Here is a 12,182-nt window from a genome sequence, read left to right on the forward strand (position 1 = left end):
CAGCAATTACTAATTCCACCATTTACAAAGGATAATCAAATAACAAAGAGAGTTGCTCAAGGCCATGTAGTGAGTCAGTATCAGAGCCAATCTATTGACTTCTGAGTAACCTCCTCTAATTGCTGCAAATTCAACAGCGAGACTGCAGCACAGAAACTCAGCAGGAGCCATAGGACCAGGAGCTAACCATTTATCTAGGAACGTTAGTACCCACCTGAATACAGAACTCCCACAACCAAAACAGCATCACTAGTTTACAGATGATAAAAGTGAGGATTGAAATAATGCCCTACAGACCAGGGAGCTATCCAGAAAAGAGGATTTGAGGAAAAGTGGACAAAAAAGCTGCACATTTTTCTTCTCCAACCTGACTCGAAGCTTTAAGCACTAAGTAAAATTTCATAAATAGTAATAAGTATTTATTTTTTAAAACAGATCAATAAATTAACTGTAATTAGCAATTTTATCCTCAGTTTTTTAAAATGCAACACCTGATAACTCAGCTAGGTACAGTTCATCCAGCTACAGAAGAGAAGCAGCTTTCTGCTTCCGTCCTCCTAAACTGACATACAGAGAACTGAGCAAGTGAGAGGGAACAGATACTTCGAGAGACAGCGCAGTGAGAGCCAAGGGCTGAGTCCTACAGACTACCTACTGCCCTCAGCTCTGCCAGCACCTCCCACAAGCACAGTTTTATAGGAATTATCAAAGTTAATAACTTTGGTTTTTAAAATCCTTCACAGAAGCTCCAGTTCAGTGGTCCTATACTTTAAACAATCTACTTTGGCCAGAAGCTCTCCATAGCTCAAATATCCATGAAAGACGAGAGAAGCAGCCCACGTACGTTCTACATGTGCAAAGGCACAGAAGGGTCCTCGGGGACAGCTGCCAGACTGCTGCATATCATTGCATTTGGTGGATTTGTAGATCTAAGGATGGGAAAAAAAAAACAAAAACAAAAAAAACCAGACATGAACAGGAAAAAACAGTGACCGGCAGCCCAGGTACAAAAGTACTACGAAGAGACTCGACAGCAAGATAGGAACACAGGTAAAAGGCACAAAGGCCAGCAGAGCTCAGGGTGACCATTTCAGTGCTTTGCTTCAAAGAAAGGAAAACCCACCATAGTTACGGAAACACCAAAATACACCCATCACAGCTAGAGCTCACCCAAAGATCAACCCATCACACATCAGCTCACCCAAAGGTCACCATTTCCCATAAAGTCCCTCAGTCTCACTGGAAGCTCCATGGGTATTACAAATGGTACAAGGTAGGAAACAGCTGACAGATGACAGCACAGAAAGCTACAGCCACGTGTTTGCAAGGAAAATAACAAACCGTTGACAATGATTGTAGGAAATGGATTATTCCCCTTCCCCCCAGTTTGACAGGCGGTGACAATGGTTACTTTGCCGATACAGGCCCGACAAAGCTTTTCAACACTGTAACATGAAGCAGACTAGGACAAGGTCTTAATTACACTTTCTGTAAGGATACTGGAATGCTCTGGGCATGCTCACAACTAAGGGCTTGCTGGTTTTTAGCACCAGTTTGTGGTTATCTATGGTTTAGGATGATCACCATCAAGCAAGACCTGCAAACCCACAACATGCTGTCAAAAGGACCCCCATACATAAGACTGCTCTTACACTTGAGTTTTCCCCCTATTTTTCTTACCTCCTCCCGTACGGGTTACCTAATAAAAAGGCACCCCTGTCGAGCAGCTGAATTCCAGTGTACTTCCAACATGCAGTTCCTCTACATCCCAGGACCACACTGCAAGCAGCCCACGTACTGTCCCAGCTGGCACACTGATTTACTTTCTAAGACTGGAATGCTTTTGCTTTTCTAGTCAGCTACCAAACAGAGCGAGCAGGCTACCGTACCTCTGGATGGAACTGCTGTTCTGTGCGAGTGTGGCAGTATTGGCATGAGTCTCCATTTTCACACTTACTGGGATCACCCCACTCGTCTCCATGTTTCACACTGGGACATGGTGAAGATCTGTGTAAATACAGTAGCAGGAGAATGCATCAGACCCACCAATATGCTTTGAGCTTTGCTTCCTCAATGGGGGAGGCAGGTTTGGCTGCCCACCCTCAGCTCTACAATCTGCTTGGCTGGCTGCTACTTCCCCAGCCCCCACCCTGCTGCTATTACATTTTCTTCCCCCTCTCCCAATTTCCCAATGAAAGAAAGATGGCTGAGCTCTCCATCTGAAACAAATACAACCTGAACCAACATAACTTAATATTAGCAGCTGATGTGATTAGTGTCAGAGACGCTGGGTCTGATTTCTGTTTTGGAACTGTACATTCATAGAAAGCTAATAAGTTAATTGGCTAATCCTAAAACACATAATACCCTTACAGTGGTATGTTTCCAGGGTTATAGTATGGCCATGTGGAAAAGAGGCTGAGTCAGGTCACTGGGGAAAAGACAAGTCCATTTTCTTTCTGCCAGCCAGGAACAGTTCTTTTTCCTAGGTCTGAATTATTGCCGTGACCTACTTCCCCTGCTCTTTATGTTCTTAACCATTCCCTCAAACAACAGCAGAGGGAAGCAGATAGCAGCAGCAGATGCCTGCGTGAAAGGCACATCAGCTGGGGGTGGGGAAAGCAACACAGAAGTGAGCGGAGATCTGGAGGAGAGAAGCTTTCACCTCTTCCCTTGCCCGGGCAGGGGCAGAAAGCGCATGGCTGCTGCCTGAAGACTGGCTTAGCGTTTCTGTTTCTCCTGAAGGTGTTGGGATTAATGTTCCTTTGATTTTTATTTATTTAATTTTTTTAATACAGGATTTCAGTGTCGATTCAAAAATTTCTGCGAACGTTGGGGGTGGGGAAGGGAAGCGAGAACATCCATGGTATTTTCTCTCCTGGCTTTCTGGTCCGCTCTTACATTTTTCAAAAAGGAACTAAGGAAAAACCCCACTGAGACCACAACAAAAGCTCTGTTGTGTCAGAGGAAATGAGGGCCTATAACTCGGATGAAACACGTTCAGGGAGACACAGCATGCTGAAAAATCCAGCAACAACTGAGTGACAAGAACATCCTGGTGCCTCGAAAGCACAGACTTTAGCAGTTGGTTAGGAATGCAGGTCCAGCTGCAGTACTGGTCACACCGTGCTTCACAATCCCCATCACCAGGCACACACAACAAGCACCTTGATGATTCTGAATCCTTTACCATGAAAACACTGCTCTGTGTGTGTTTCTAGATGGGAATTAAAACTTTGCTTTGTTTTTCCTGCATTTCTTGCAAAAGCAATGGTAAGGGGAAGCCAGACACAGATTCTGTTAGCCATAAAACTAGAGTTGTAACATGATTTAGTAACAGTCACTTGTTAGAGATACTGCTTCCTCCAGCAAAACTCCTTGTTTGGTTTGTTATCCTGTCTCCTAGGCAGAAATAACAGTCCATCGCATCTGTCAGCACAGGCCTTGGAGTCACACTAAAAAATGATCTAGCGGACAAAATCCTCGATCCTTCATTACAGGCTTCTACTACACCTCACCACTCAGCTGGGAAATAGAATATCCAAGACCACAGTACCTGTATTTGTGCTTTCTTGGGCTTCTTCTTCTGTCTTTGCTATTGTGGTAGTAGGGACAGGCATAACCCTGGCGACACAGACGGGGGGGTTTCTTACACTGCTCTGTCTTATAATTTCCCAACACATAAGTTGTATCTGTAAAAGAAGCAATCGGTTAGTGCGAGGTGACCATAATCCATATTTACGATACAAAAGTTTTTGATGGAAGTAGGCACTCCACAAACACCAGACTTTCCCAGCCCCACAGACCCTAAGTGCCACTCACCTTGCCACCTTGGCTCCTCACTGAGTATCTTCTCTATCATGGCATGGCTAGCAGCGACTGCAGACTGACCCTCTATGCCACCTTCCGACGTAGTCTGACCATTCTGCAAAGCCTCCATCGCCTGAAGCTCCCTTCGTGGACAGAGTTAAATGAACATACAGACCGAGCAGATGAAGAGACAGAGAAGTGTGTATAAAAACTGACATGCCAGAGCGTGGTAACAATTTCTAAGTGGGTGCATTTCATTCATGCATTTTTTGTCAGAACATCTTTAGTCAAACAGCAACTGCAATACATGTTCTTTATTCCCTCAGAATTCCAGATGCATTATTTTGACACCCCCCCCCCCCATGAGACTTCACACCACAGCACAACTAGTTGAAAGAGTGCTCCCTTCCCCCACTTTGAGTATCCTCCCTGGAGCTTTTGTAGATTTGCCTTATTAGAAAGGGATATATCACCATCACCCCAATACTAAGCATTTCATGATGAATTAGTACTGTCCTTCAATCATCTGACTTTTCAATTGGGTACAGAAATCACCTTTTTAATACACAGCCCCAACCTCTACTAACCTGATGTCGTACACCGGAGAGCGTAAGTCATGGGGCCCATGAGCAAACGCGCAGTGGACTCCGTTCTTTGTGCAGTTTCCCTTGGAGTCTGTCTCATGAATGCAGATTCCAGTCTTGTAGTAGCGCAAGTGATACCTCCTCTCTGTGTCTCCAGTAGTTCTGTGCAAGAAGGGACATCTGAGGTACAGAAGGAGGGGAAGAACAGGCAAAGTTTAGTCACGCAGGTGATGGACTCTACACTGCCAGAACACATACTGCCGATACAGGATGCTGCAGCTGACACCTTTGCTAACTCTGCCCCTTCTCTTACGCTCCGCTTTCCACACTACACAGAACCCTTAAACCTGTCACTGCACAGTATGTAATGGCTTCCCTCCCCAAAAGACAACTGGATTATTAAGCCAGCAGCAGCTTATTGTTGTAGTCTAGTGACTGCCAGGGACCTGGAAAAAGAGCAAGGACTCTGTCAAGGTGTTCCGATATACTATCTGTGATTGAAGGGGCATCACATGGCACATACCATTTCCTCAGCAGCCCATCTAGACTTCGTGCTGTTACTGTTTCCTGCTGATGTACTCCTACAGGGCTGCGACAGTCTATCTATAGCCAGATGCATCCTTTACGCAGAGCACGGGACGAGAAAGGAGAATTACAACACTACCATTTTAATTTTTGTTTTGTTTCCCCTCTTAGGCAGAAAAAGAACAATCTACACTGAGAAATAAAAAAAAAAACAAACAAGAACAAGATGGAATAGGTAAAGTTTAGATATTGCAGCACCAAGCTAAAAATACAAATCAGCAAAGAGTTCTGAGATGCCAACAGTTTTCATTCACTGAGTTTGAGCTAGACATAAAGCAGTGATCTAGAAGCCAAAGCCCCCAAATATCCTATTCCTAGTCGCTTCCAATTCTCTTCCAACAAGGAAGAAAGTATTGAAACCGAGCCTTCAGCCTGGGGGATTATTCCATTCTGCTGTAGTCACAAGATCTTTACTTAATTGGGTAAAAAAAAAAAAAAATATTGTTTTCCTGATAAATAGCATTTTTCTGTGTGTTTATACTGGCACCATGAAAGGGAACTGAAATTCCATCTTTCTATAGCATCTCTATATAAAACACTCCCTATATTTGACCACAGTTTGGCTGCACTATTTATTCTTCCATATCCGTCACATGCTTAAAGTTATATTACTGGGTTAACCCTTTAATTGCTCACATGCATAGCAGAAACACTTGCATCTCTGTTCCAGTTAAACTTATTGCAGTCACAGGGAGAGAAGACCCAAAAAACCCAAACTCTTTCTCATGTTGCCTTATTCTGGGTACCTGTCGTTTCCCTACTGGCTTCTTAAAAGTTCAGGAAGACAAAATAAACTAGTAAGTAACCGGTATGATTTAAAAAGCTGGGGACAGATAATTCAGGGGGCAGACTAGAGGACAAAGCTCCTCCTCTTTCTTCAATCTGTTGAAAACTAAGCTACCCTGCTAGTGAGCAAAGGCCATTATTTGACAGTCAGGGACTTACGGGAACAGAATCTTTCTGAGCCCTTTTCATCAGCAAGCTGTTTTTCCTGCCTCGGCTTTGCTGAGGATGCCAAGGCTCACGAGGACAGCGAACAATGCAAGAGCCCAATTCCCATCTAAGTCACCCTTAGCATCATCTCTGCAGCAGGCCTGGAGCACATGGGTTTCTATTACAGTTTTTACATCTGTTCTCATGTTACGTATGTTACAAAGCTGCTTTACTGCTGCCTTGCCTCATCTCTACAAGAACTGGCTGGAAGCATCACCTGGACTGATCCCAAAAGCCTAATACCTGAAAAGCAGGGTGCAGCCTTTACTTACTCATCTCCTTCTGGGCAGATTCCTGTGGTCTCGTCATACTTGGTACAGTAAATGTCAGGGCTGTAGTTAAATGTACCATCCCGGCGGCGGATAGATCTGCGACGGCGCTGGTTGACAAAGTGCCAGTGGAAGCAAGTGTAGGGCCGGTGCTGAGTGCACTTGTGCTGCACGAAGAGAGGGCACTGCTCCGTGCGGAACTCCTTCAGGTAACTGCAGACAGAAACCAAACAGCAGGAGATTAGGACCAGCATGCTGGTCAGAGGCAATATCCAATCACCCCACAGGGTCCAGGCCAAACGGAGCTGCATCCATCTCAGAGATGCCCGCTGTCCTTCCCACACCCTCCCCTGCTTTTTCTCTCAGTAATGGAAGCTGGAAGCCACTGGCTGTCTGTAATGGGAAGGTATCAGTTACCAGGCCAGTTAACATGAGTGCTAACAATATCTGAAATCATTTTCTATTGTGCCTTTCGGTATCATTTTTGAAGAGGCTTTTCATGAGGTTAGAAAACTGTGAGAAAAATAGAACTCTCAAGTACTTTTCTATCCATTTCTATCTCTAAATCTGAGACCTATCTGGGCAAAAGGGGGTTTCCTTCCTATATGTTCCCTTTAAAAAAAAACGACAACAACAAATAAAATACAATTCCTTGTAGCCTTGCAGTATTCAAAGTTACTGAGAGAAAAAGATTTTTAAAAGACTCTTTCATGCCTTGCCTTCCTGGTTTAGCTTGGCTTCTCCAGTAACATTTGACTATGAAATGAAAATTAATCAATTTCTCTCTTGCAATCTTGTGAATTCAAGACTCAGTCTGAACTACCCTCAAACTCCTGCATGTTTATGTTGCTTTAATTTTAATATGTAATTCTCTGAAAGTACGTGTCTTCTTTTATCCTGAGAACTAAAGAAGTCACAAGCTTTTATTTGTGACACTAATAACAGTCTCTAAACCCAGATTGTAGAGGATTACAAAATGGTTTAGATCAACATAATGATCTGACTGTGATCTGTGTGTAGGTGCTTACAAAATCCACGCTGCCGGAAACCCAGTAGCTGCCCTGTATTTCTAGGGAATATATGAACAGTTCAAGTAGCCCAGACCCAAATCCCACCGGGTTCAGTCTCAGAGACACCTCCAAGAACAACTCAAAAGGCCCAGAACATTCCCGTCTCTTACGTTCAGACATCAGTTTAAACAGCGAGTAACAAAATTTGTCGGTCAAAGTAAAAGTGCTGGTATTCTGCTGGAAGCACAGGATGATATAACAGCAAATATGGACTAATTTTAACCTGTGTGTGTACTTCAAGGCAACAAAAAGGAGTATAGGAATTTGTCGAGTATTCATTCCCATATCAGACTATCTTTCTATCATGTTTCTAAATAAACTGAAAGATGTCTGATGCCCAAAGATGTATTACAGAGAATATATCTGTATATCTGTAATACAGATAATATCATCATGCCAGATGCATTCTGAAAGCAACATCTGTAAATAAAGCCTCCTTCCCTCTTTACCTCTGGCTGAAGAGAAAGCCTCAGGAAAATGCACAAATTCAACCAGAGCGGTTTTATTTGTTGGCGATGAAGACAGAATATCGCTGGCAAGAGCTTTCCTACATTGGATTTTGCAAGCGTGAAAGGATAAAAGCTCTCCCTCCTCTTCAGCCTCCCAATGTGCGAGACTTGCGGGTTCCACTGCTTTGGATCTGCGAATGCTCGGGGCTGGAGAGCCTCCGCAGTCGGCTGTAAGCCCCTTTCAACCCAAGCCCATCTGTCCCCTGCAATCCAGCGCGGCTGGAACAGTATCTGCATCGGGGCTCAAGGCTTACCATCAGAAAAACCAGAGCCAGCGTGCAGAAACAGGTCTGCGTGGCGTAGGTGGGGGCTAACAACATCACTTTGTTCCTTTTCACTTTTTAGAAGTCAGCTCTATTCAAATGGAGATCCCGACTCCAACCACAGCAGCAATTCAAATATAAAATTAATCTATTCTTGGAAAGCCTTCTAAGCAGTTGTAAAAGGTGGAATTCCACAGATTATTTTATCTTATCAGCGCACTAATAAGACTTAAACCAAAAGCGACTGTAACAACATTTAGGTTAGAAAGTGAATTAAGTAAACTTAAGCAGCATGGTACTTAAGACTACTGTCCACAGATCCTACACAGTCACCAACCAGTTCCTTCCACTCATAACATCTCCACGTACACCTTAGAGACACAAGATTTATGTTACTCCCATTTCACATACAGATAAACTGCAAAGCAGCTGGTTGCGTGCCTCGGCCAGTATCATCAGCAATCAGAGCTGGTGACAGAAACCAAGAGCATTTAAACTCCTCCATCTTCACTGAAGTGTGTCTGGGCTGAATTTGAACAACAGCATCCTGAACCTCTTCAACGGTCTAGAAATTAAGGGGAGACATCAGGCCTACACAACTCTGATAGCAAGTCCAGCACTCCAGACTTGTAGGGCTAGGCATGTAGGAAACACCATTAAAAACCCTGGAATTTAACAACTGCATGATCAACCGAGCTGAAACAGCTTCCCTTTTGCAGTAGAGTTTAAAAATGTACACACTGACTAGGGATTTTGGTCTCTGGAGTGTCAATTGTTGCTGAAGAGCATTTGAAAATTAATTGCATTTCATGATTGGCTAAACCCCCTGGAGAAACACTTATTATAATGTAAATGAGAGATAATTACATAAGTAAATGGTTCACCTGAAAAGTGTTTAACACCTAACTTGCTTCATCAGAAACTCATTCTTTAATGCTGTCTATTAAATAAATGATCTCTCACTCTTAATTTCAAAGCAAGGCCTGCAAACAGGTACCACTGAGCTCCACACACCACATTAACTGTGCATGATCACCTCTGCAATAGACCCAGCAGAGGAAAAGAAGAGTTGTCACATTAACTCAGTCATTTCAAGCCTTTCAATCACTGCTTTGGGTTTTTCTTTTTTTCAAGCCACTACAACATTTTAAATCACCCTCCTCCACAATAGCCTGAATGGTAAATTGCCTTATAGCCCTGTATTTTCTTGATCCATGAAGTGAGTTTTGGCTCCTCTGGGAGAATATGGACCACTCAACCAGCCACTTTGTATTAAAATATACAAAAGGCATCTAAACCACATGTGCTTTGGGAACATAGAAAGGATACACAGATCGCACTACCGCAATGTGATGTCTCACAAAGCAGAAAGCTATTAATATTTCAGTAGCCTCTTTGCAAAGGCTCTAAACAAAACCACAGAAAACACTGTCATGACAGATCCTTCTGGTGTCAATGGTCTCAATAAATTTTTTCCAGAACAGCTGAGAAAAGGAATTTTTGAACGACCCTTGAAACTGAAAATGTGTTGATAACTGGTACACATTTCACAGCAAGTCAGCCAAACGCTGCGTCTGTACAGGAAGAGGAAATCCAGCAATGATAACTTACATTTCTCAACTCCTTTCTAAAGATCTCAGGAAGCTCTACAGCCCTCACAGAAGAATTGTCACCCCCATTTTATATAGGAGTTATTTCTATATTTATCTTTAAAAAATAAAAGTTAAACTAACCAGTTCTGTGTTGGTCTACTTTACATGCACTCTCTTTTGTACGTGTGTATATATCATATTTTCAAACCCATGTAACTTTTTAAAAAGTAGAAAGCACATTGCACAGACTTCTTCTGATACTACATTAACAGCAACACCCAAATTACTGGAGGAAATGTTATCATTTATGAGTCCTACTAAACAAAACCAAACGCAGTTCTAAACAAACAGGACAAGACTGGCCAGGACAATGCAGATCAAAGTCCCCACGCTGAATTGAACTTGCTGCCGAACAGGATGGACGCTACTGGAAATGAAAGTGTCTTCCACTAGGAAGACGAGAGGTTCTTGACCAGCTTCGAGAACTCCCAGAGACCAACAGGAGCAGCAAAGTATGAGAAAAAAAACCCAACGCTACTTTGCCGAAATTCCACTTCCTCTGGGGTGCGATGTGGGAAGGGGCAGTAATTACTCTCTGCAAGAACTTACACTAGCAGGGGACCTGCTAACTGTCTTTAATTACTGGACTCTCCAGGACAGGGCAGCAAGTGTTTACATCTGTAGCTAGTAATTACAGCTAGTTCCCCCTCTGCCCGGGAGGAACTGAGCAGCAAACTGCTTTGGGAACTGCAGGAAAAAAGATGAGCAGGGTGGGGGAGGAAAAAAAAAAAAAAAAAAAAAAAGTACATCCAAACACCACCACCAAAAAAAAAAAAAAAAAAAAATTCAAACCTAGAAAGGAGGGGAAAAAAAAAAAAGAGAAACCAAGAAGAAACTCTACCCAGCAGCTTTGTTTTGGAACTCACCAATAGCGGCCCTGTCCCGGTCCCATTCATTGCCTGCTGCTGCAGAGGGCTCTTGCCTGGCTGCAGCTTTACTGGTTTGGCTCTGTTCAGACCCAGCACACTCAGCAGCTCAGTACGAGAGGGTATCTGCACCCGTATCGCGTTCCAGGGCTGCAGCCTTCCTGCCAAACTTGACGGAAGTCCCGCATGCAGTGGTGTGAGCTCCATTCAGGAAAATGTGCTGGTAATGCACGAAGACAGCGAAGCTCTAAATTCCTCATTAAAAGCCTTACCCAAAGCTCCCTGAAATCACTGGAAGACGCACGCTGATGCCAAGAGAGAAGTCTCTGCTTTGTAACAGAGGGATCGGGAAGACTGGGGAGAGAAACAATACTGAGGAGCATGAAAACAAAAGGATTAACACCAACTCTTCCAAACCCTTGTCGCTCCCATATAATGCAAAGCTGGGCCCTCCTTTGCTTCTGACGTGCCCTGTGCTATTTGAAATCTTTACACAGACCCCAAGATGAGTTCCTCTCCTTTGCAGCCCTCCTTGCTCCTCCCAGTCAGTAATACCCTTTCTGCCAAAATTCCTTTCGGGCCCACAGAGAGCGCGGAGGCTCATAAAACAGGATCTGAATCTTCTGCAGCAGAGAGAAAACCATTAGATAATTGGCTAATCCAGACTAAGACACGGTCTGTAAATGCAGGACAAGAGTGAGACCTAACACCACCATCATCTGGATTGTTACAAACATGTGGGTGTGTGTTTACACCCATGAAACCGGGCTACAGCACCCTGAGTAAAGGCCCACACCAAGTGACTGGTACCAGTGCTGTTTATCTGGTGTTAGACCAGTGTAAACTGCAGACAGCTTTAACACTTACGGGCAGGTCCGTGCTGCTCAAGGCACTGGCCACTGTCAGTGGCACTCTGTCCCTGCAGCTGCCCCATGGTCACAAGAAGCTAACCCAGAGAAGGCAGCCCAGGCCCTGTTCAACCAGCACAGGCTCTGGTTGTTTCTGTAAAATCCAGCCTGGTGTAGACACTTCACTTTATTATCAGCACTAATACTAAAAATCACTAGTTCAGGGCTGTATAAAGATTCTTAGTACTAGTCAGTGTCCAAAAGAGCCCACAGAGGCAAATCACGCCAAGAAATCTACAAATAAAAGTGTTTAGTCGTGTGGGGTTGTTTCTTTAAACAAAGGCTGAAGTTCCTGTTAAGATTTCAGACATCAGGAAGAAAATGCTCTTCTACCATTACGACTTACTTCAGTCCTGTCTGCCTTCTCTCAGCAAAGGATCGCACTGACAAAGATATAATTTCATTGGCACAAAAGCACGTGGGCATGCTGGGGACTTCTGCTGGCACTTTTGTATCAGTCATGTCCTGCTGTTTCAGACGGGACTGCCTAAGGCCATAGACCTCTTCGTGAAGTTTCAGGTGGTCCCAGTTCACCTCGCTTGGAGGCAGACATCCTTCCTGAAAACTGCAGTCTGAATGACAGAGGTCACTGCTCTCAGCTGCTCATCAGCTTTCCTTTGCTGGAAGCTCCTATTGGCACCCATCTGTCCAGCCAGCAGGGTGGAGAAAGTTT

At 43.9% G+C, this 12,182-nt stretch overlaps 1 protein-coding gene across 2 annotated transcripts in view; it reads right to left on the minus strand.

Moving 5' to 3' along the window:
• The window catches only part of UNK (unk zinc finger), a 44,065-nt gene that overhangs the window by 19,082 nt on the left and 12,801 nt on the right, over positions 1-12,182 (minus strand). For both annotated transcript variants that reach the window (XM_086473442.1, XM_086473441.1), the window contains exons 2-7: positions 6,245-6,454; positions 4,398-4,574; positions 3,823-3,953; positions 3,557-3,692; positions 1,890-2,007; positions 845-929 (exon numbers count right to left, since the gene is read on the minus strand). In XM_086473442.1, the coding sequence (XP_086329568.1) occupies positions 845-929; positions 1,890-2,007; positions 3,557-3,692; positions 3,823-3,953; positions 4,398-4,574; positions 6,245-6,454 (857 nt within the window). The remainder of the gene's footprint in view (positions 1-844; positions 930-1,889; positions 2,008-3,556; positions 3,693-3,822; positions 3,954-4,397; positions 4,575-6,244; positions 6,455-12,182) is intronic.

The sequence above is a fragment of the Leptosomus discolor genome, chromosome 15 (assembly GCF_034619465.1).
Source record: "Leptosomus discolor isolate bLepDis1 chromosome 15, bLepDis1.hap2, whole genome shotgun sequence".
Taxonomy (NCBI): Eukaryota; Metazoa; Chordata; class Aves; order Leptosomiformes; family Leptosomidae; genus Leptosomus; species Leptosomus discolor.